This window comes from Eleutherodactylus coqui, chromosome 4 (genome assembly GCF_035609145.1).
Source record: "Eleutherodactylus coqui strain aEleCoq1 chromosome 4, aEleCoq1.hap1, whole genome shotgun sequence".
NCBI lineage: Eukaryota > Metazoa > Chordata > Amphibia > Anura > Eleutherodactylidae > Eleutherodactylus > Eleutherodactylus coqui.
Window position 1 is genome coordinate 16,615,293 of NC_089840.1, and position 25,923 is coordinate 16,641,215.

At 45.1% G+C, this 25,923-nt stretch overlaps 1 protein-coding gene across 1 annotated transcript in view; it reads right to left on the minus strand.

Moving 5' to 3' along the window:
• NCAM2 (neural cell adhesion molecule 2) overlaps positions 1-25,923 on the minus strand; it is a 455,107-nt gene that overhangs the window by 129,877 nt on the left and 299,307 nt on the right. Inside the window, exons 9-11 of the mRNA XM_066599100.1 lie at positions 20,688-20,838; positions 16,940-17,127; positions 1,578-1,674 (exon numbers count right to left, since the gene is read on the minus strand). Of these exons, the coding sequence (XP_066455197.1) occupies positions 1,578-1,674; positions 16,940-17,127; positions 20,688-20,838 (436 nt within the window). The remainder of the gene's footprint in view (positions 1-1,577; positions 1,675-16,939; positions 17,128-20,687; positions 20,839-25,923) is intronic.

Here is a 25,923-nt window from a genome sequence, read left to right on the forward strand (position 1 = left end):
GAGTTGAAGGAGTCTTCCAAGACCTTGATATTGATAACCTATCCTTAGGATTGGTCATCAACATTGGTCATCAACTGATAACCTATCCTTAGGATTGGTCATCAACATTGGTCATCAACTGATAACCTATCCTTAGGATTGGTCATCAACATTGGTCATCAACTGATTGGTGGGTATCTACCACTCGGATCCTCTGCCGAATAGCTGACTAAAGTGGTCACAGAACTCGGGTGAGCACTGCTGTCACTTCACTGCATATCAAGCACAGCGCCCTACATTACATGGCAACTGTGCCTCATATTGCAGCTCAGTGCCATTCACTCGAAGATGACATCAAAGGCCTGAGAGCAGAAAATGGCCTTGGTCTCCTCAAACACTTGATCAGTTGTGGTCCAGAGCAGCAGATCCCCACTGATCTGATACAGATGACCTATCCTGAGAATAGTTCATTATTATTACGAACCTATAAAAACCCTTTAAAGGGGTATTCCGGAGACTGGGAAAAATTGTCAAAAATGTCCATAACATTTCCACTAATTGCCATTATTTCAAATGCCCATCTAATTCATCAAACTGAACTCTAGTATGTTTTTTGCTGACTTATGCCACCGCTGCTTTTCAGCCAGCTTCAGATTTCCACATGGCTAGTTGAAATGGCAACCGGGGAGTGCAAAAACTACATCTTTAACAATGCCCCATTGCCAGTTACTGACGAGTGTGCATTCGCGACTGTACAGAATTTGAAGGCACTGAGCATGCCTGACCAGTAAAACAACAGAAGAGACAGGTTGCAACCATTGAATACCAATGGATAATTAAGCAGAGGGGGAAGACCACCAGTGAAGCCATATCTCTGCTGCTTTGTAAGCAAGTTATAACACTACATTACAAAATTACACGTTATTGTCTTCTGAATTATATAACTTTCACTTTGAATCAATTGAATACCCTTGTGAGTCTACATGGCCCATGAAGTCCCTTCAGTTCCAAACTACGGAACCATTGGCTCTCTACTATATGTGCTACCATATGTTGCCCCTAAATTGAGATGATCCCTTTAACCCAATGAACTCCATCCAGTGGCCCTCATGATGTTGCCGAGCTACAACTCCCAAGGCACACACGCTATCAAAAAAGCATGCTATCCATAAAGAATGATGCTCTAATGCAATCATGGGTTGGTCTAGCTCTAGTGACAATCTGCATACTGTCAGTGAGAAGCGTGAGAACTATATCCCATGGTTGGATGTGAGCCTCAGATGTCAAATCAGCTGCACCTCATGCACAGTCATGCGCTTCTATTTCCGAGCACAGATTTGCCCTACAAATACTGCACAAGTTATACTTTAGGGAAATCTTTCACTCAATTTAACCCATAACTCAGACTGTCAAAGATTACAGACTTCAACATTTGTAATCATGTGTAAAAACGAAATACCAACATCTTGAAGGGAACACAAGACAAATATAAACCCCTAAGCCCTTCTGAGTGACTGGCAAAGTTATTTATCCTGGAGGCAAAGAACTTAAATAACCATTTGTAAAAATCTCTTATGTAAGAGTCGTAGCAAACATACCGGCCAACGTGAGGACATATTCCTGAATCCTGGATCCTATAGAATTGATTGCTGTACAATTGTATCGCCCAAAGTCGTTGTCCGATATCGGAGTTATCTGAAATAGAATAAGAAGATATAAAACTTTATTTATAAATATAATTGCGTCATTTGCCAGATAAACATTCGGTACACTACTATAAAGGGGAATAACCATGTAACTAGACGTGTATTGACTTTTGTTATGTTTAATGTTATTGTGCTTTAAGACGGCGGCCATGTTTCTGAAGGCAGCAGTGCATAGGAGCAGTAGGTGTGACCGCAAATGTGTAGTCTTAGGGGTGGTATAAAAAGACCATTTGGATGTGTGTTTGTGTGATTCAGCAAGAAAAGCTAGTAATGCACTAAATGTGCATATGTGTATGGTGGAGGGTGGCCTCTGGGCCCCCTTAGCGCAGGGGCCCCGTCGCCATTGTGACTCCTGATGGTATGCCTATGCTCCTCACCTCTCTGCCTCTGCACTGCTTCTCCTCTGTACCGCTTGCCCTGTGTACCGCTCACCTCTCTGCACCGCTTATCTTCTGTACCGATCGCCCTGTGTACCACTCACCCTGTGTACCACTTGCCGCTCTGCACTACTCACTTCTTTGCACCGCTCATCCTCTGTACCACTAAGTGCTTCTCCTCTCACCGTTCGTGCTGCTTAGCAATGCTTCACTCTCCATAGCAGCACGCGCCCATAGACTTAACATAGGAAGTTTGGCTTGCCCTCACAGGTCACTCGATGCACCAAAGTCAAACATTATGATTTTACGGTGGCGGTGAGGGTATTACTAATCTAATGACACCTAAATCATCCACCTAAGGTCCAGCAAAGCGGTCAAAGTGTGGTGCAGGAAAAAACCTGTAGGCCTATTTATATTAGATGTATAATGCTCTAATAAAAAATAAAGCCTTACTGTACCCTATTGTACGGCACTATAAAGTATATATACTCATCCAGAATAATCCTCCTAGTGTAACCTACACGGATCATCTAAAGTATATATATGCATCCAGAATGATGTGCCCTCAGTGTAATATATATATATATATATATATATATATATATATATATGACATCCTCCACATGCTATACACATGCAGGGCACCCCCATCTATATATATAAAATTGAATGTATGTCTGCGTGTGTGTCTGTCTGTCTGTGTGTGTGTTTGTCCTTTATGCGCTACTACACCATTCATCCGATTGCCATGAAACTTTGGGAAGTTGCTGATTACACTCCTGGGAAGATTATAGGCATAGTAAAACTATCCTACAATAAATGGCGCACGTGCGAGCGTCGTCGACAGTTACGCCCCCCCCCCCCCCCACGTAGATAGTTCGATTTCCATCACTGCCACTAATTTTCTCGCTTCCCAATGTCATAGAAACTTGAAATTTGGCACAAGCATTGATTATGTCATAAATATGAAAAGATAATGGGTCCCAACTCGATTATTCAATTCTAAGCGCAAAAGAATTAGCGTCCAAATTTTACGTACGGAATCTAATTTTCTCGCTTCCCAATGTCATAGAAACTTGAAATTTGGCACAAGCATTGATTATGTCATAAATAGGAAAAGCTAATGGGTCCCAAATCGATTATTCAATTCTATGCGCCAAAGAATTAGCGTCCAAATTTTACGTACGGAATGTAATTTTCTCACATAGAAACATGAAATTTGGCACGGGCATTGAATATGTCATAAATAGGAAACGCTAATGGGTCCCAACTCGATTATTCAATTCTATGCGCAAAAGAATTAGCGTCCAAATTTTACGTACGGAATCTAATTTTCTCGCTTCCCAATGTCATAGAAACTTGAAATTTGGCACAAGCATTGATTATGTCATAAATAGGAAAAGCTAATGGGTCCCAAATCGATTATTCAATTCTATGCGCCAAAGAATTAGCGTCCAAATTTTACGTACGGAATGTAATTTTCTCACATAGAAACATGAAATTTGGCACGGGCATTGAATATGTCATAAATAGGAAACGCTAATGGGTCCCAACTCGATTATTCAATTCTATGCGCAAAAGAATTAGCGTCCAAATTTTACGTACGGAATGTCATTTTCTCACATAGAAACTTGAAATTTGGCAAGAGCATTGATTATGCCATAAATAGGAAAAGTTAATGGATCCCAAGTCGATTATTCAATTCTAAGCACAAAACAATTTTAGCGTCCAAATTTTACGTACGGAATCTAATTCTCTCACTTCCTGATATATATAAATGAATGTATGTCTGTCTGTCTGTCCTTTATGCATTACTACACCATTCATCCAATTGCCATGAGACTTTGGGAAGTTGTTGAGTACACTCCTGGGAAGATTACTGGCATAGTACAACTATCCTACGATAGGTGCCGTGCGTGCGAGCATCGTCGACAGTTATGCCCCCCAGACAAAGATCGTTTGATTTCCATCTCAAGCACAAAAGCAAAAGGCATTACGAGCAACGGGATGAGTGTTCAACTACAAAATGATGCATCCGCCGAACGTTTCGCAAGACAATTGCTGGATATTGAGAATGCTGAGGTAAAATGAAATCTGTGCTGTGATTGGTTGCTATTTCTTATACTGCTGAGGTAACATGAAAGCTGTGCTGTGATTGGTTGCTATTTCTTATACTGCTGAGGTAACATGAAAGCTGTGCTGTGATTGGTTGCTATTTCTTATACTGCTGAGGTAACATGAAAGCTGCGCTGTGATTGGTGGCTACTAGAGATGAGCGAACGTACTCGTCCGAGCTTGATACTCGTTCGAGTATTAGCGTGTTCGAGATGCTCGTTATTCGAGACGAGTACCACGCGATGTTCGAGTTACTTTCACTTTCATCTCTGAGACGTTAGCGCGCTTTTCTGGCCAATAGAAAGACAGGGAAGGCATTACAACTTCCCCCTGCGACGTTCAAGCCCTATACCACCCCCTGCAGTGAGTGGCTGGCGAGATCAGGTGTCACCCGAGTATAAAAATCGGCCCCTTCCGCGGTTCGCCTCAGATGCATTCTGACATAGTTCAGGGAAAGTGCTGTCTTGCTGTAGTTGCTATAGGGAGAGTGTTAGGAGTTATTTTAGGCTTCAAGAACCCCAACGGTCCTTCTTAGGGCCACATCTAACCGTGTGCAGTAGTGTGGAGGCTGCTTTTTGCAGTGCTGCACTTTTTTTTTTTTTTTGTATATCAGCCGTGCAGAACATTGCGTCCTGCAGTAATTTTACATAGTGCAGGGCCAGTAGTGGTGAGGCACGGACAGAAGACATATTTAGTGTATATAGGCAGTGGGCCTTTCCAAAAACATTTGGGAAAAAAAATCTATTTGGGCTGCCTGTGACCGATCTCAGTGTACTGGTTCTCTGCTGAGGGTAGTTGTCCTAATTCATACGCCGCCAGCTAAGTGTTACAGCAGGCTTGCGCAAAATTCTTTCCTGGCTCTGTGTTGCCTGTTACATCACCGCTGTATTCCTGTCCTCAGTGAAACAGTCTGCAGTAATTTTACATAGTGCAGGGCCAGTAGTGGTGAGGCAGGGACAGAAGACATATTTAGTGTATATAGGCAGTGGGCCTTTCCAAAAACATTTGGGAAAAAAAATCTATTTGGGCTGCCTGTGACCGTCCTCAGTGTACTGGGTCTCTGCTGAGGGTAGTTGTCCTAATTCGTACGCAGCCAGGTAAGTGTTACAGCAGGCTTGTGCAAAATTCTTTCCTGGCTCTGCTGTGCGTTCCGTAAGTGAAGTCAGCCTCCAACCACAGGCCAATAAGCGGCACATTTAATTACAGCGTTCTGTTTCTGCACTACTGGTAATACAGCATGCTGAGGGGTAGGGGTAGGCCTAGAGGACATGGACGCGGGCGAGGACGCGGAGGCCCAAGTCAGGGTGTGGGCACAGGCCGAGCCAGTGCGGTGGCCAGGGGTAGAGGCAGGGCCAGACCGAATAATCCACCAACTGTTTCCCAAAGCGCCCCCTCGCGCCATGCCACCCTGCAGAGGCCAAGGTGCTCTAAGGTGTGGCAGTTTTTCACAGAGACGCCTGACGACCGACGAACAGTGGTGTGCAACCTTTGTCGCGCCAAGATCAGCTGGGGAGCCACCACCATCAGCATGCGCAGGCATATGATGGCCAAGCACCCCACAAGGTGGGACGAAGGCCGTTCACCGCCTCCAGTTTGCACCACTGCCTCTCCCCCTGTGCCCCAACCTGCCACTGAGATCCAACCCCCCTCTCAGGACACAGGCACGAGTGCCTACCGGCCTGTACCCACACCCTCACCTCCGCTGTCCTTGGCCCCATCCAGCAATGTCTCTCAGCGCAGCGTCCAGACGTCGCTAGCGCAACTGTTTGAGCGCAAGCGCAAGTACGCCGCCACGCACCCGCACGCTCAAGCGTTAAACGTGCACATAGCCAAATGTATCAGCCTGGAGATGCTGCCGTATAGGCTTGTGGAAACGGAGGCTTTCAAAAGCATGATGCGGCGGCGGCCCCGCGCTACTCGGTTCCCAGTCGCCACTACTTTTCCTGATGTGCCGTCCCAGCCCTGCACGACCACGTCTCCCGCAACATTGTACGCGCCCTCACCAACGCGGTTACTGCCAAGGTCCACTTAACAACGGACACGTGGACAAGCACAGGCGGGCAGGGCCACTATATCTCCCTGACGGCACATTGGGTGAATTTAGTGGAGGCTGGGACAGAGTCAGAGCCTGGGACCGCTCACGTCCTACCCACCCCCAGAATTGCGGGCCCCAGCTCGGTGCTGGTATCTGCGGTGGTGTATGCTTCCTCCACTAAACCACCCTCCTCCTCCTCCAACGCAACCTCTGTCTCGCAATCAAGATGTGTCAGCAGCAGCAGCATGTCGCCAGCAGTCGGTGTCGCGTGGCACGGCAGCACAGCGGTGGGCAAGCGTCAGCAGGCCGTGCTGAAACTACTCAGCTTAGGAGAGAAGAGGCACACGGCCCACGAACTGCTGCAGGGTCTGACAGAGCAGACTGACCGCTAGCTTTCACGCTGAGCCTCCAACCAGGCATGGTCGTGTGTGACAACGGCCGTAACCTGGTGGCGGCTCTGCAGCTCGGCAGCCTCACGCACGTGCCACGCCTGGCCCATGTCTTTAATTTGGTGGTTCAGCGCTTTCTGAAAAGCTACCCACACTTGTCATACCTGCTCGGAAAGGTGCGCCGGGTCAGCGCACATTTCCGCAAGTCCAAGACGGACGCTGCCACCCTGCGGACCCTGCAACATCGGTTTAATCTGCCAGTGCACCGACTGCTGTGCGACGTGCCCACACGGTGGAACTCTACGCTCCACATGTTGGCCAGACTCTATGAGCAGCGTAGAGCTATAGTGGAATACCAACTCCAACATGGGCGGCGTAGTGGGAGTCAGCCTCCTCAATTCTTTACAGAAGAGTGGGCCTGGTTGGCAGCCATCTGCCAGGTCCTTGGAAACTTTGAGGAGTCTACCCAGATGGTGAGCGGGGATGCTGCAATCATTAGCGTCACTATTCCTCTGCTATGCCTCTTGAGAAGTTCCCTGCAAAGCATAAAGGCAGACGCTTTGCACTCGGAAACGGAGGCGGGGGAAGACAGTATGTCGCTGGATAGTCAGAGCACCCTCATGTCTATATCTCAGCGCGTTGAGGAGGAGGGGGAGGAGCATGAGGAGGAGGGGGAAGAGACAGCTTGGCCCACTGCTGAGGGTACCCATGCTGCTTGCCTGTCATCCTTTCAGCGTGTATGGCCTGAGAAGGAGGAGGAGGATCCTGAAAGTGATCTTCCTAGTGAGGACAGCCATGTGTTGCGTACAGGTACCCTGGCACACATGGCTAACTTCATGTTAGGATGCCTTTCTCGAGACCCTCGTGTTACACGCATTCTGGCCACTACGGATTACTGGGTGTACACACTGCTCGACCCACGGTATAAGGAGAACCTTTCCACTCTCATACCCGAAGAGGAAAGGGGTTCGAGAGTGATGCTATACCACAGGACCCTGCCGGACAAACTGATGGTAACATTCCCATCCGACAGCGCTAGTGGCAGAAGGTGCATTTCCGAGGGCCAGGTAGCAGGGGAGGCGCAGAGATCAGGCAGCATGTACAGCGCAAGCAGGGGAACATTCTCCAAGGCCTTTGCCAGCTTTATGGCTCCCCAGCAAGACTGTGTCACCACTCCCCAGTCAAGGCTGAGTTGGCGGGAGCACTGTAAAAGGATGGTGAGGGAGTACGTAGCCGATTGCACGACCGTCCTCGGTGACGCCTCTGCCCCCTACAACTACTGGGTGTCGAAGCTGGACACGTGGCCTGAACTCGCGCTGTATGCCCTGGAGGTGCTTGCTTGTCCTGCGGCTAGCGTCTTGTCAGAGAGGGTGTTTAGTGCTGCTGGGGGAATCATCACGGATAAGCGTACCCGCCTGTCAACCGAAAGTGCCGACAGGCTTACACTCATCAAGATCAACAAAGCCTGTATTTCCCCAGACTTCTCTTCTCCACCAGCGGACAGCAGCGATACATAAGCAATACGTAGGCTGCACCCGCGGATGGAAGCATCGTTCTTTATCACCATCAAAAACGGGGACCTTTTAGCTTCATCAATCTGTGTATTCTATTCATCCTCCTCCTCCTGCTCCTCCTCCTGAAACCTCACGTAATCACGCCGAACGGGCAATTTTTCTTAGGCCCACAAGGCTCACTCATATAATTTTTGTAAACAATTTTTATACGTTTCAATGCTCATTAAAGTGATGAAACTTGCACCTGAACCAATTTTTATTTTAACTGGGCTGCCTCCAGGCCTAGTTACCAATTAAGCCACATTAACCAAAGCGATTAATGGGTTTCACCTGCCCTCTTGGTTGGGCATGGGCAATTTTTCTGAGGTACATTAGTACTGTTGGTACACCAATTTTTTTGGGCCCTCGCCTACAGTGTAATCCAATTAATTTTTTGCCCACCTGCATTAAAGCTGACGTTACATCAGCTGTGCTGGGCACTGCAATGGGATATATTTATGTACCGCCAGTGGCTTCCTGGGACCCACCCATGCTGTCGGTCCACATGGACTTCCCATTAGGGAGATGTAGGTGCCTGTGTATACTTATAAAAAACTCGAGCCTGACTGGGGCATGCAGTTTGGGCCGAAGCCCACCTGCATTTAATCTGACGTTAGCTCTGCTGTCCACGGCACTGCAATGAGATACATTTATGTACAGCGGGTGGGTTCCAGGGAGCCACCCATGCTGTGGGTGCACACGGAATTCCTATTGCGGAGTTGTACCTGCCTGTGACTATTTATAAAAAAACGCAGTCTGACTGGGGCATGCAGACACCTTGACAGAATGAATAGTGTGTGGCACATAGATTCCCCATTGCTATGCCCACGTGTGCAGCTCCTGATGGTGGTGGCACAGGATTATATTTCTCATTGCTTCTGTACAGCATTGTGGGCTATCGTCCTGCCCCTTTTAAAGAGGGTCGCTGCCTAGCCGTGCCAACCCTCTGCAGTGTGTGCCTGCGGTTCCTCCTCATGGCAGACACACTTATAAATAGACATGAGGGTGGCGTGGCATGAGGGCAGCTGAAGGCTGCGCAGGGACACTTTGGTGTGCGCTGTGAGGGGGAGGGGGGGGGGGTTGGGCAGCATGTAACCCAGGAGAAGTGGCAGTGGAGTGTCATGTAGGCAGTGATTGTGCTTTGTTGGAGGTAGTGTGGTGCTTAGATAAGGTATGCATTGCTAATGAGGGCTTTTCAGAAGTAAAAGTTGTTGGGAGGGGGGGGGCCCACTCTTGCCGCTATTGTGGCTTAATAGTGGAACCTGGGAATTTGAGATGCAGCCCAACATGTAGCCCCTCGCCTGCCCTATCCGTTGCTGTGTCGTTCCCATCACTTTCTTGAATTGCCCAGATTTTCACAAATGAAAACCTTAGCGAGCATCGGCGATATACAAAAATGCTCGGGTCGCCCATTTACTTCAATGGGGTACGTTACTCGAAACGAACCCTCGAGCATCGCGAAAATTTTGTCTCGAGTAACGAGCACCCGAGCATTTTTGTGCTCGCTCATCTCTAGTGGCTACTTCTTATACTACTGAGGTTGCATGAAAGCTGTGCTGCGATTCGTTGTTATATATTATACCACTGAGGTAACATGAAAGCTGCGCTGTGATTGGTTGTTATATTTTATACTGCTAAGGTAACATGAAAGCTGCGCTGTGATTGGTTGTTATATATTATACCACTGAGGTAACATGAAAGCTGCGCTGTGATTGGTTGTTATCTGGATATATAAAAACGAATGAATGTATGTCTGTCTGACTTCGCAGCAACGCGCGACGGGTAAGCTAGTACAATATAATAGCCACATCCAGGGTGTCCCTGAAGCAGTGAAATAGCCACATTCAATTCATCCCCAGTGCAACATAATAGCCACATCCAGGGTGATTCCCCACAATAGCAGCTACCTTAAAAGTTTCTCCTCTTCCTCATTAACAGGAGCCGCACCAGCTGAGACCCGCCATCACATGAATAGCAGCCAGGTGACCCCCCTGCAATTGTGAAACTAATCACATAGTTTATGTCATAAAGTGTATAGCGTGTCACCTGAAATACGTGGGCTGTAACATTCAGAAACTCAAGCGAAGAATAGCAGAGCATAGCAGACATGGTCACTAGTTCAAAGGTAGGTACTTTATTTATGTGACTAGCGGTGATATATTCACTTTCACATTTTATGGTATAGATGAAGTACATAGACCGGTCCGAGGAAGCAAGTGGCATATGATGCTCCTCCAACGGAACCCATTTTGGACTCTGAAATTAAATACGAGGTTCCCATTTGGTATAAATTATAATCAGGATTAAATGTATTTATATTGAAATTACATATGAGTGTGTATTTGAATTGGATTTTCCATTTAATGCTGATTAGTTACAAACAGGTCATTTGCCCAGTTGAGACCATGATGGGCAGCCACTTGGGGTTATAAATTCTTTTGTTTTCATTTTGTATCCTGCCATCAGTAAGTGATAATCGGCAATGTACCCATCGGCATTTTGGAGAAAGGTCCCGCTGTGCTGTAATTTCAGAGAGCCTCACAGGTCCAACCCCTGGAGTCATAGTTTGGGGGGGGGGGGGGGGGGGTAATCAGTTATGACAGTAGGACTGAGTTGGTGAATATTGAAGGCAAAAAACTTCTGTCCTCCAGTAAATGGGCAGAGTGGTATACCCTGCTGTCTAACCCTTCATGACCATCACCTAACAGGATAATGCCCATCTACATACTACAGTCCTCACCAGACACGCCTTGCAAGGTGTCACGACCATGGATTGGCCCATGTAGTCCCCAGATTTATCCCCAATAGAGCATGTCTGGGATGTCATACATAGACACATTACATCAGGCCACCCACCACAAACTGTACAACTGACTGCCCATACCCCAACAAGGTTGATTCAATGCATGTAAGGATCCAAGAGCATGTAGGTGCTCACGGTTGGTACCCTTCTTACCGAATCCTCAACTGATCATTAATCAACTTTGTTCAATTGTCTATTGTTTATCCTGGGCACATATTGACCATGTTTCATAAAATTTCACCAATTTCTTTTCAGTGTAACCCTTTCAATTTCCGCCAGTGAATATTACAATATTACTGCTGCCCACATAGCTGTTAGATGCGCAGAAGGAGTCTGAAAAGTTACTGTCTGCTTTGGTCAATGATTTATGAATTAATAATTTTGATTATTTCCATCAATATGCACATACTTTGGTTTAGTTTTTTTGGCAGCCTTATTTGCCAAACATTCTCTAATAAAATTGGGCTACATTCAACTTCTTGGATATTCCGTGTCCTCAATTTTGTAAGCACCAGGAAGAATTATGGAGAGGATTTTTTTCTGTCCCATTAATCATCAAAGGTCTTCGGACCTAGCAGCCTAAACAAACATTTATCAAGCTGTAAGTCATAAACCCGTGTTAAGATATCTGTAGACAGAGTGTATAATCACTGCCGTATTCATTATTCACTGCGCTGGTTTATTTTCTTTGAGTAGGACAATGTCTCGGATGACAGAAATGATATATTTATTGAAATGAACGCTCTAGCACTATGTTCCTTACTTAGCTTTAATCCACTTTATTACTCTTCAAAGACATGATTAATAATGAACGTCTTCAGTATTTTAGCTTTTTTTTTCAGATTTATGTTTAATCTGTTTTTATTAGAATTTAGCTAAGCAGAAAATGGCATACTGTAGCAGAGCGCAGATACAAACATCAGATCACAACTAAAGCATCGTCCTTAAAGGGATTGTCTAGTTAAGGATAGACCATCAATAATTTACAACTAGACAACCCTTTTTAAGTTCCCTATGTACATTTGACTTCAGTCATCTGAAACCACCAATAACAGCGGGGTTGGGCAACTCTGGTGTGTATGTGGGTGGCTCAACTTTTCTCCGACTGGTGATGTTAGGGAAAAAAAGGGATCAGAGACATTGAATTTCAATGCTCTGTCCTTTACTTTTATTACCCAAAAAATAAGCTACCACCAGAGCTACCAGTCTGCGGCTTACCTCCCTATAGCTCATGAGTGTTCCGATAGGCAAAACATTCAAGTCTACAGTGGACCGGGGGGAAACAGTTTTCAAGCAAGTGTTGGTGAACATGTATGGGGTCCTTTAGGCTACTTTCAGAAACAGGGTAAATATAAAATGTGAATCCACACAAAATTCCCGTACCAAAATCCGCATTGAAATCCACACATGATTATGATCTGGATCTTGATGTGGACCTAGCTGCAGATTTCACTTTTTGCTTTGAATTTAATGAAATCCACTGTGAACTTACACGTCATATCCACAACCCAGAGAGCATTTAAAAATCTGCAGTTAGAGGGGGAAATACAAGGCTGTATGCCCAACTATGCTCAGGATTTTTTCTTCTTCTCTGACTAGGGTAAGTCCTATCTTTTCTTGCCCATACTATTAACGGGTGAGAATACTGCTAATGAAAAATAAACCATTGAAATCAATGTTTTCCTTCCATTTTGGTATGCAGCCGTGATAATCATGCATAACGGGACAAAATCGTGCCCATGTGAAGAAGCCCTGTTTTAAAAGGGGTTTTGTCATAAAAAAAAAAATTCAACACTTACCTATTCCTTCCCAGGCAGTCTTCTTACCGCATCTTCTTCTCACCTGTCTTCTCCTGACCTTTCCAGTCCCCCAGGTCACGTCACCTCCAGCCGGCTGGATTCTCTTTTTGCTGTGATGTTATGTACATTCTCAGTGTTCTGCTTCCTGCAGGTCAGTGTACCCAGTCACTAGTGACATAGCATTCACTGCCTAGCAGGGAATGCCGAATCCTTGGCAGCCTGCTTTAGCATGGGTACGAACTATTGCCACGGCTGCGCATGCAAAGTGACTCGTCGTGATTAATCATATACTATATGTCATGACTGGTTAGGAACCAGGGGGCACGGAAGTCCCTACAACAGCCCTCTTCCCTGTCCCTGCCTACTTGCCCCCGTGGGCTTAACCCCAGGGCGACAACTGGGCGGCGGTCCCTATTCTGCACTAAGGGGAATCCCGTGACAGAAGGGACAGAAAAGACCAACTAACAATAAAACAACTAACGAACACAAAACCTCAGAGTCAGGGAAAAGCCAGGTCAAGCCAAAACAGGAAAGTCAAACCGAGGGAGAGACAAGCTCAGAGTCAAGGAATAGCCGAGCCAGACAACTGGAGACAGAAAGAAGTAGCGGGTGTTAGCTGGACAGGACAAATCAAACACTGGCACTGAAATCCAGTATCAGCCGAGCTAAATACAGGAGTCTCCGCCTACGGGGGGGTGCAGCTTGATGGTGCGCTGACCGTTGATGCTATAAATCTGGCCTCCCTCTAACCACGCCTCCTAACAGCGGAACCCAGAGCCCGGCTAGCATGAACGCGCCCGCGCACGTGGCGAGGCCGCACCGCCAACCAGCCTGAGGATCCACCAACACGGGCAAACCCTGAGCAGCGGCGCCCGCACAAACGCTGACAGCACCGGGAAGGCTAACACGCCCACGCCGAGGACCAACGCCCCCAGCGGTGAGCCTCCTCCTAACAGTACCCCCCCTATTACGGGGGGCCTCTGTATCTTTTCAACAAAGATTTATGAAAAAACTCTATGAATCTTTCAAGAATCCGGTAATGCCAATTCGTAATCCACAGGATTAGGGTCTAAAAGGGTCTCACAAATTGCGGAGCCAGTTTCAATGCGGGAACCTTTAATTTAAAATTCTTGGAAGATAAATAAACCAACTGACCAATCGAAAAAGAGTCAGAGACAGTGCGTCTGTTAACATTATTTCTTGGCATGACCCCGCGAGAATGCTCCAAATTACGACGTGCCTCCCTCCAAATCTCCTGAAGCCTCTTGACCATAGAATCCGCCGAAGGATTCTCAGACACCGGTGACACAGAAAAGGAACACCTGGGATGATAGCCAGCTTTGCAGAAAAACGGTGAAGTTCCGGAAGCAGAATTACAATGATTATTAACTCTGCCAAAGCCAAAAAATCTGCCCACTGATCCTGACGATCACTGAAATATAACCTGAGGTACTGAATTAGCTCTTGGTTCATGCGCTCAGTCTGCCCATTGGATTCCGGGTGAAAAGCCGTGGAAAACGACAACCCAACTCCAATGCTTTTACAAAAAGCACGCCAAAGCCTGGCAACAAACTGCAGCCTCCGGTCTGACACCACATTCTCAGGGATGCCATGTAAACACACTACTTCCTTGATGAAAATGGAGGCTAATTCAGGAGCCGACGGTAACTTCTTGAGAGGGACAAAATGTGCCGTCTTAGAAAAATGGTCAACTACCACCCATATGACCGAGTGTCCCCGAGAAACCGGAAGATCCATGATTTTTCACAGTAATCTTGTTCAATGCTCGATAATCAATACAAGGCCGGAGACTACCATCCTTCTTTTCCACAAAGAAGAGCCCAGCCCCCGCAGGAGACGCAGAAGGACGAATATGCCACTTGGCTAAACTCTCAGTTACATACTCCTTCATAGCCTCCAATTCAGGGACTGTAACATTGTAAATTCCCCCCTTGGGAATCTTACCCCCAGGAACAAGATTAATTTTGCCCCCTATGAGTGGGCAACACGTCTGAAGGTTGCTTGGAAAATACATCAGCAAACTCCTCTAAGTACTTAGGCAGGCCAGAAATCTCACAACTGGACGAATTCAGTTGAACAGATGTTAAATGATCTCCAGAGCCCGCTCCCCACTGTATCAACTCAGAGGCTGCCCAATCAATAACGGGGTTGTGAAGATGTAACCACAGTAACCCCAACAGAATATCGACAGATAAATTCTCCATGGCAAGGAACGGACAGGTGTCTGTATGAAATGCTCCTACAGGGAACGTTAGTTCAGGTGTAATCTTCTTAACTAGCCCCGCAGTCAACGGGGTGGAGTCGATTCAAGAGACCTGTATGGGAGGGCTCAAATCCCGCAATTCAGACGCAAATGACTTAACAAACTCAAAATTTACAAAATTGGAGCCTCCTCCTAACACTATAAGAACACTAGTGGCGAGACCCCATGCCTGCGCGCTGAAGCAAGCTGCCGAGGATTCTGCATTCCCTGCTAGGCAGTGAATGCTATGTCACTAGTGACCAGCTACACTGACCTGCAGGAAGCAGAATGCCGAGAATGTACGCTACATAACAGGAAGAAGAGGATCCGGCTGACTGGAGGTGACGTGACCCTGGGGATTGGAGGAGCCAGGAGAAGTTCAGTAAGGTGAAGATGTGATAAGAAGACTGTCTGGGGAGGAATAGGTAAGTAATGATTTTTTTTTGAATGACAGGATCGCCTTAATCATTCAAATCAGCTGATTGGCAGCGGTTACGGTAGACCTCCCACTGATATACTATTGATAATGTATCCTGAGGATACAGTAAGAGTATTGGACTGAAGACCCTTTTAAGTTAGAAATTCAGCTTCACTACAACTGTATACAGAGTTTTAGGGCTTCTTCACATGAATGTGATAATCACGGCCGCATAACAGGACGAAACAAAAACACTGAATTCAATGGTTTTATTTTCATTAGTGGTATTATTAACGGGCGAGAAAAGCAAGGATTTGCCCTATTTTTCGCACATGTAGTCAATGCTTCGTGTAGGAAAGATAGGGCAGGACCTTTCTTCCCGCTGTTTTATTCAAACTTGCTTGCTATAGGAATCATTCAGAGGAGCATGTTTATATGCATACAATCGTGCGCACAAAACCACACATCTATTTGAACCATTGGTTTCCTATAATGTATTCACATGTACGTGCGTGCAAATGGGCGCACCTGCAAAAGATAGGACATGCGTGCACTGCATAGATCCATGCTGCACAGAAATATTCCCCATGGGGAGTCCCCTTATCACTGAACACTGTGACAGCACTGTCACAGTGTTCAGTAATTATGGATCTCCCAGATCCATAATTAAAGAATGACGCTGTTCTTCCATTGCTTTTAATGGGCTGCCGGCAAGCCACTGCAGTGATTTTCGGGGAAGGGCTTTAAATATAAGCACTTCCCTGAAAATCATCCCTTGCATGTGTATAAAAATAAAAAATATATATACTCACCCCTCCGCTGCAGTTAGGTCTGAGGCGCTTGTAGCGGCTTTGTCCCCCTGCACTGCTCTAAAGTTCTTTCAGCAGGCAGGGATTTAAAATCTCTGCCTGCTGAAAGGGCTTTGTCCGATTGGCTGAGCACTCAGCCAATCACAGGTGGAGCTCAGCAAATTCATTGAATGACAGCTGAACGCTGCCTGTGATTGGTCACATCGCTCAGTCAATCACAGGCATTCATTGAATTATGAGCCCCCACAGCGGCGGAGAGGTGAGTATATATATTTTGTATTTTTTTATGCATTCTAGGGATGATTTTCAGGGAAGGGCTTATATTTAAAGCCCTCCCCTGAAAATCACTGCAGGGGTTGCCGGCAGCCCATTGCTTTCAATGGGGAGGACGGCAGCAGCAGTGGCCCCATTGAAAGCAATGGACACGGAGCTTCGTTCACGCGTCCGTGGATGCGCGGATTTGTGCGCACATACGAGTGCAAATGCACGCTTGTGTGACCGAGTCCATAGTTTAGTTTGAAAACTCTGAAAAAAACCAAAAACCTGTTCATGCACCACTACGCTCCGTGGCAGCGATCGTAGTCGCGCATACAGCCATGTGTTTTAGCCCTTATGAACAATTCTACTAGCATAGAAAATGACATCAATGCAAATGCATAATATTACCAGCAAAGCTCTTAGAATTGTTCTCACCTCTAACAAAATCTTCTTTCCATCCCTGTAAGTTTTTATATTCGTTATATTCCGCGCTGGTAGCAGAATTTTTTCTCTACTCCAGAAAATTGATGATGGAGGGTTGGAGATAACATCACAACTAATATTAATTGGATTGTTTTCCCAGGAATAATAGATGGTTTGATTTGAAATAAATTTCGGTGCGTCTGTGGGAAGACAAAGTTTGCAATGAGTATTACAAATGAATCACTTTTGCTTTGGAACATTTACATTGATTTGTTACAAATGCAGATGGAACTTCAATATGAGATTGGAGCAGGCTCTGACGAAAAGAGAAAAATCATGATGAAGTACGGAAGATAAAAAACGGAAATTATATATGGAGTGAAAATAGTAACAAAGTAACAGGAAACATCATTTGAAATTTGACAGACAAGATTTAATAAATATTCCCCAGAATGTGCTTGCAGGGTGTGTCATATTTTACTATCGACTAACAGTAAATGTCTGGATGCAATATTATTTGCTGTAAAGGAAGTGCCTGTGTTAAATGCCAAAAAATAAAATGTGGCATTTTGCAAAACAAGACTGCATATAAAACCAGCCTAAGGCCTCATGTCCACGGGGAAAATCAGGCCCGCTACGGATTCTACATGGAGAATAGTGGGTCCCTCCTGCCCCGCGGACATGAGCGCTGAAAATCACAGTTAACTCACCCGCAGCGGACCGGCAAATCTTCTCCTCTTCACGGCCAGATCTTCTTTCTTCGGCCGGCGGATGTGCTCGGCACGCCGGCTGCGTGCCGCGCGCATGCGCCGGGCACATCCGCCGGGCCGCAGAAAGAAGATCTGGCCGTGAAGAAGAGAAGAACTTTCCCAGTCCGCTGCGGGTGAGTTATTCTTATTTTAGGTCTCCCGCGGATCTGGATGGCTTCCATAGGCTTCAATAGAAGCCTGCGGGAGCCGTCCGCGTGGGAGACCCGCACTAAAATGGAGCATGTCCATTTTTTTTAATGCTCCATTTTTTTTTTAATTGACTTTTATTGACCATCCGGGGGTATTTATCTACCCGTGGGTAGTCAATGCATCCCTATGGGATGCGGATCCGCGTGCGGATCTAAAATCTTAATTTGCCCATGGACATGAGGCCTAAGGGTACGTTCAGAGGAGTGTATTTTCGCGCGTACATACGTGCGCAGAAAACCGTGCGCCTATTAAACCATGTAGTTCCTATGAAGTGTTCATATGCCCGTGTTTTTACTGCTGTTTGGTCCGTACTGCGCTGCTCTTTACATTGGCTCCTCTGGGACACGCAGCACGGGAGTCCGGTTTGCACGCACGTTTCAACGCACGCATGTACACGTGGATTAACGCATACACATACTATCGTGTGAACCCACCCTAAGGGCGCCTACCCACTTGCGTTGCCGATTTTCGCGCGGTTTTTGCACGTTTTTCGCGGCGTTTTTTTGCAGCCCTCCATTGACAATCATGGGGGCATTAAGAGAAAAATAAGGAGACATATGCAACTGACAGTTCCTATGTGAAAAAACCCCACGAAACGGAAAAAAAAACCCAGATGGACAAGAACACATTCTATACTAATTGCTCTTGAGAAAAAACGCAAAACATCACAGGAAAAAAAATCGCAAGTGGGTAGGCACCCTTAAAGAGGATTTCTGAGCCTATAAAAAATAAAAACATAGAAAAGTGCCTACGTGTGTGATGCCAACATAGATCAGAAGTAGTGTTCTACTTTCATCATCTTGCACAGCTGAAACTTTCTTTTAATGGTACCAGGGCTTCTTGTGGGTCAGCTTGGGGACAGCCAGGGACAGAAATTGAGATAGTTACAGGTCTGAGAAGTGAGACCCACACCTATCTGACTTTCATGGTACATCCTGTAGCGGACTCCTTTGACCTTAATGACATTGTATACACTCTGTGGCAAACGTTTTACTAATGTCTGATACACTTCAGCTGGTATTTTCCTCCATGCAGGATATTTCCCTCCATGCATCCTGCAAACTTCTGGTGAGTTGTCTAACGCTGCATGCACACAGGCGGCTCAGATTCCGCATACATGAGCCTGCAGCAAAATCCGACCCTGTGCCCAGCGGGCATCCATGCGTACCTGTATTTTCTTTCTCTTTTCTGTTCTGCGGATTGTCCGCACATTTCGCAATCATGCACAGTACAGTTTGTTTTTTAAACTCCTGCTTTTTCCACGGACGGTCAATGGGCCGGGCGGCTTCTATTGACTTCAATGTAAGCTGCACATGCAGATTCCACAGGAAAATGGAGCATGCTGTGATTTTTCGTCCATGAGCGGAAACCACAATTGGTTTCTGCTTGTGTGCATGAAGAATTATCTTTGCATTGCATTCTATGGAGGGTAATTGCTGCGGAATCCGGAGTCAATCGCTTACTCCGGATTCCGCAATTCAAATCTGCCCGTGCGCATTCATCCTTAGGCCTCATTCACATGAGCGTGCATTTGCACGTGTGTAGGTGCGCAAAAATCTGCGCATCCACGCACGTGCCAAAGCACGAGTAAACAAAGCTCCATGCAGAATTGCTCTCAATGGGGCTGCCGCTGCTGCCAGCGGCCCCATTGAAAGCAATGGCCTGCTGGCAACCCCTGCAGTGATTTTCGGGGAGGAGCTTTAAATATAAGCCCTTCCCTGAAAATCATCCCCATCTGTACTAAAACATAAAAAAATATATATACTCACCTCTCCTCAGCTGCTAGTGCTCAGGCACGTCTAACAGCTTGTTCTGCTCTGAAGCTCTGCGTCTGATTGGCTTTCTTTGAATGACAGCTGAGTGCTGCCTGTGATTGGTCACAGTGCTCAGCCAATCACAGGCAGCGCTCTGCCATTCAGTGAATTCAATGATAGATGCAGAGTTTTGTGTGGACATATGTACGCACATAAACATGCTCTTCTGAACGAGGCCTTAATGAAGATGCACCAGCACGTATATAATGGTGCAAGGACTATCGTCACTGGACAATGGAGTATTGGAAAAATGTTCTATGGAGCGATGAATTATGCCACTCCATCTTCAAACCAGATGGACATACCTGGGTGTGGAGGACACCTGAGGAACGCTTTTTGCCTGAGTGTGTTGTGCCAACAGTTAAGTATGGCGAAGGTTCCATTATGGTCTGGAGATGTTTTACGTGGCATGGTCTTGGTCCGTTGGTTGTGGTAGCAAGACCCATAGACACTGAATTGACCTTGACATTCTAGACAATAATGTGCCCCTGATAATGTGTCAATATTCTGGGAATGGTCGGCCATACTTACAACAAGACAACGTGCCTTGTCACAAATCCAACACTGTTTTACGTTGGTTTGTGGATATGAATGTTCCACAATCTGACTGATCTGTACAGAATCCTGACCTGAACCCTACCAAATATATTTAGGATGAACTGAAATGTCCAGTCAGGAAATATGAACAACCTCAATCTCCTTTGAGAAAATTCATTAGATGTTTGCAAGATGAATGGAGGGAAATGTATGATACATTAGTAGAAAGTATGCCACAGAGATTATCTGATGTCATTAGGGCCAAAGGAGCCCCACTAAGTATTACCATATGGAAATAAATACTTCATTTTCAATGTTTTCCAATTTTCTTACAAGAACTGAAGTCAGGATGAATAATGATATTGAGTGCATCAAATCAGATCAGCACATTTTTGTAGTATTTCTGTCGTATTTCCAAACATACAAAGTAAAAATAATTTGAAAACTTACATTCAACATTGAGATACATGCTCTTCTGGTGGCCGCCGATTCTGCTGGCTGCTTCGCAGTCGTATCTTCCTGCGTCTGATAGCATCACATTTCTAATCCGCAAAGTGGACTTCCCATGATGTCCTACACTTTCTATACGATCATCTTGGCTCTGTTAATATCAGAAAATATGACCCAAAATATTACATGTTACTGTACATTAATTACATATATATACCAAATCCAACTGAGGAGACCTCCATAACTTACGTGGGGACTAATTTACACATACATAAAAAATATAATACGGCTTGATTAAAATGCATTACTCATAAGAAAGTAAAGGGGGCACTGTTATTGTACATGGGCATAGTCAGGGCACTATTACCAAATAAGGGGGCACTATTAGTGTATGGGATCACACAATTATTGAATGGGACATTCATATAGTATAGGGGCACAGTGGAGGCACTACCACTATATAGGGACACTATTATTGTGTAAGTGCAATTATTGTATGGAGACACAGTGGAGTCATTAATATTGTATCGGAGCATAGTAGAGCCACTACTACTGTATGGGGGCACCTTCTATTGCATAGAATTATTATATGGAGGCAAAGTGGAGTCATTAAAGGGGTTGTCTGGTTACTGGACAACCTCATTTATTAGGGCTGAAGGGGTTAACATAATAAACTACCACATACATTCCCCTCCATGGCTGACTGAATCCAGTGTTGCAGGCCTTCTGTGCTCCCGGTGATTATTGTGGTCACTGACGTCACAGGAACTCAGGTGACAACTGCAGCCAATGAGAGCCTGCAATCTCAAATTCCTCAACTCCTGGCATCATGGCGTTTAGGATGTGGAGGCTGATCCCACAAGTAGGGATGCTGCAGTCTCTCATTGGCTGCAGCAGTCACCTGAGTTCCTGTGACATCAGTGATCACAACAACCACCGGGACCACAGCGGGGCAGCATCGTTGGACCGCAGCGGCCATGGAGGGGTAAGCATGTTTCAGTTTATTATTTTAACCCCTTCAGCCTTTTGAAGCGGGGCTGTCTAGTAACCAGAAAACCTCTTTAATATTGTACAGGGGTATAGTGGAGGAACTAATACTATAACATGAGAGATGAGCGAGCATACTCGTCCGAGCTTGATGCTCGTTCGAGTATTAGGGTGCTCGAGATATTCGTTACTCGAGACGAGCACCACGCGGTACTCGTCTCGATTAAACGAGCACTGACCATTGAATTCAATGGAGTCGGCAATACAGCCGGCTCCATTGAAAGCAATGGGCTGCCGGCGAGTGCGGGATGAATTTTCGGGAAGGGCTTAAAAATATAAGCCCTTACCTGAAAATCATCCTAAAATGTGTAAAAATAAAAAAAAAAGGTATACTCACCTTTCCGCTGCAGCCGGAGTTCAGCCGCGTCTGGCCGGCAGTTCTCCTGAACTGCTGTGAGTAGTATTCAGTAGCCGGGGATTTAAAATCCCCGCCTGCTGAATGAGCTGCCTAATATTATATGGGGCTAAAGTGGGGGCCTAATTATTCAATGGGGAACAGATTTAATATTTGTTTTAGAGCTCATAAGACCTTGGCTATGCCCTGGATGGAAATAAGTCAATCAGCTGGTTCTTATTTAGAGAAAAATGTAATATATTTTACATTTTTTTAGGCTGGATTAAAACTGCCGTATTGCAATTTGCGCCCCAAAAACGTAGGTGCAACTCGCATCGGACGGCACAGGAACACCCATCTGTGTGCGATACGATCTCCAGTGACACTGCACATTGTATTTACTATACTTGTCCTTGAAAACTGACAGGACAAGACATGCAGTGATTATAATCACACAGACTATTGGTCATGGGCTATTATGGAGCCATCTACTGTTTGTGGCATACTACGGCCTGTGTGAATTGGACCTTAAGGGGCCAATCCGGTGACGTTTCTGCTCATTCATTATGTATCACTGTTCCCCTAGTGTATGTAAGTGAGTTAGTATGTGGTTAGTTATTTTTTTTGCATCTGAAACTCCTGGCCTCTTCTTGCTTGGATGGTCATGTGATCTCAATTGTGACCAGCTCAGATCTACTTAGCATTATAGATTCTAGTCAATTTCTCAGTTTGTGTGATGCTATTACATGGACCCTACTACATAAACTACTTAATGGGAAATACGGCACTCCTATCACAGTTACTGATGTTGATTAGACAGCTACTGTCACACAGTTATAACAGAGGAGATCACAGCTCATCCTCCTGACTGTATACTATGGTATAATATGGTACAGACTCTGGCTGATGCTGTGCTGATGCATCATGGGATAGATGTGAAATTGAAAAAAAAAATCTCACTCTCACGATGGTGCCTGATAAGCATCAGATAGGGGGCCGCACTGCATGGAAGTGACGGTAATACACAAAGGAGACATCCAGAGTGTGACAGGCAATTAGAGGAAGGAGGCAGGGATAGAAAAATATGTTTTGTCAAAGTGGCCCTTTAAGAGAATGATTCCTGGCAGAGAGGAAATGAATTCTGTAAATCTGTTTTTAGGATGGAAGCATGGTGACTTATTAACTACCTCTGATAAGAATGCAGTCTGACTGATGGCTGCTCTCCTTGCCCTGAATTGACAACCTCATTCTAAGTGAATCAACAATCAGAGCTAATGTGAAATGAAATAGCTGGAAGGGCATTTATATTGGCACGGCCCTCCACTGTAATATATAATACAGTAATTGTTGAGAAATGAGTTTTTCCAGGTGCATTTTTCCAAGGCTATTTAGAACAAAATAATAGTGGCAGAGATAAGGAAGAGAAAAGAAATCTCATTCCTCCAGGCAAGAAATATTTCAAGTGCCTTCATAAATATAAACAAGACCATCCATAATTTACGTGTCTTCTAGCAAGTGTCCACAGGCTGAGACTTTACTGCTTAACTCTGTAACTAGCGGTCATTAACTTTACATTCAGGGGCATAAACAAAGGATAAAACCAGTAGAATAACAGTTCAGTAGTCGGCAAACGTGGTGCAAATTGCTACAAAGTTGCTATACAGGTTCATGAGCGTGATCATTGTGACATCATTTACTAGACATTTAAAGGGAAAGCATCACCCATTTTTTTTACTAAATGATAGTGAAACGTTTTCTATATTTCTAATTTGTTTTTACTTTCTGATTATATATATTTTTTTATTCTGTCATTTGTACATCACTGTAGGGACAGCCATTTCGCCTGCTGCAGTTAACAGCACTTAGAAATATGTTTTACAGCAGCCTCATGCGCCATACACAATGGATAAGAGAGGACCTATTGACTATTATGGGAGAATGTTGTGGACATGCTCTGTGACCCGTGCAGGGAGGGGGAGGAGGTGAACTATGATCATCAGCTATTGTGAATAGTGGATCCTGTGCTATCTATATATGTGTTACTGCTTATTGTAACCTTGCCTGTAATTATAGTGAGATGACAGTTGAGAGGTTTTCCCTACGGAACAAGAAGTGTCAGACTATTCTTAGGAATATATATATATATATATATATATATATATATATATATATATGTATTGTAACAGGGTAAGAGGAATGGTCTGGAGTGGAAGGTATGTGTCACAGAGGTTATTAGCCTCTGTGAGGTAGTCCGGTCCTCTATCACTCCAGGCCAGATCTTACTGCCTGTCCAGCATGCCATTTAAGGAGACAGGTGGGAGGTAGAAGGAGGTGTGTTTGTGCCTGGGAGATACAGGCTGCAGTTACATTGTGACTTCCAGAGAGAGGCGTTGTGGACGAGGCATTACCTGGTTGCAGCAGGACCCCTGGAGGGGATACACCTGCCCTTGGACTAGAGCCTGAGAGAGTGAAGGCATAAGGACCAGCGGCGCTCTGGACATCCACAGGTCTGTGCACCTCTAAGGATTTGTATGGTTTCCTCAGCTGACGATTTACCTGCGTCACCTCCGGACTGAGGAGGGTTAAACCTGAACAGAGACTTTTGTGTTGCTATTATTTACTATTCATCTGGAGACCCAGTTATTTAGGTTTCTGTTAAAGACTGTGTAAATAAACCAAAAGAAACGAAAAGTGACAGTCTGGAGTGCTCTTTAACCCCGCTGTGCTACAATATATATATATATATATATATATATATATATATATATATATATATATATACACACATATATATACACACACACATACTAGTGCCATGGTGAAAGCACCCTAAGGTAGAGAGCTCTTGCTCCTGATCAGTGTACAGTAGGGTTCAGGTTGCTTGGGTGAGAGTCCTGTGAAGTAGGTCAAGAGGAGTACCGGAGAAAATCAAGTAGATGGCAGGAGAATTATAGGTCATGTAATGCTTTTGGGAAATCTAGTATGTAAATGAGATGGCACAATGCCTTTGCATCACCACCAACTGGAAGGTATAGAGAAGCCATTTTCCAATATGTGGTACTGCAGAGGCATTGTACCATCTACTATTAGCATAATAAATTTCCCAGAGGATCACTGCTTGGCTTATAAGTCCCTTTAGGCCTAGTTAGCACTCTCCACAAGGAGAATCTGCAGCCCTCCCGATAGAAATTCAAGACACATTTATGTTCCATCCTCACCCTACGTCATGATTGGTGTACATGGACATTGGTTGTTTCAAAGGCTCCCGGAACACTAGAGTATTTGGGGCCATATGCTGTCTGTCTTAATCTAAGGACAGCAAACGGTCGGATTATAGGGCTATGAGGACATGCACACTGATACGTGCTTGTCCATAACTCGGCTCACAGACAGGTGTCTGTGTGCTCTATGATGCCGCTTGGGTGAAAATCACACACACAGAAAGTGTGTTGGAGGCTTAAAACTAATAAATTTGCTTCTTTCCATTTCATTTTATTTTCCACAATTTGCGACACAATTACCTGCTCAGCTGTAGGTTTCTTCTAAAGTTCAAGAATTCAGTAAAAATTTGCAACACTTGGGCATTGTTATACCCTTGAACTATTTGCATTTTTTGGATGCTGAGCAGCATTGATTTTTTTTGTGCGTCTTCCTAAAACAATAAAAAACTAATGTTCTAAAAAAGTGAATGTGACATCAGAAAATCATAATTTTTACGTTGAATGTATTTAAGAATTTTAAGGGTTTTTTGTAATTTTTTAATATCTATGCTTTAAAAAATTACTGAAATATTACAGTTTTCACTTAATATCTCTACTGGCCTCCAACTAAGGGCGCCTGCACCCGGGCGGATTT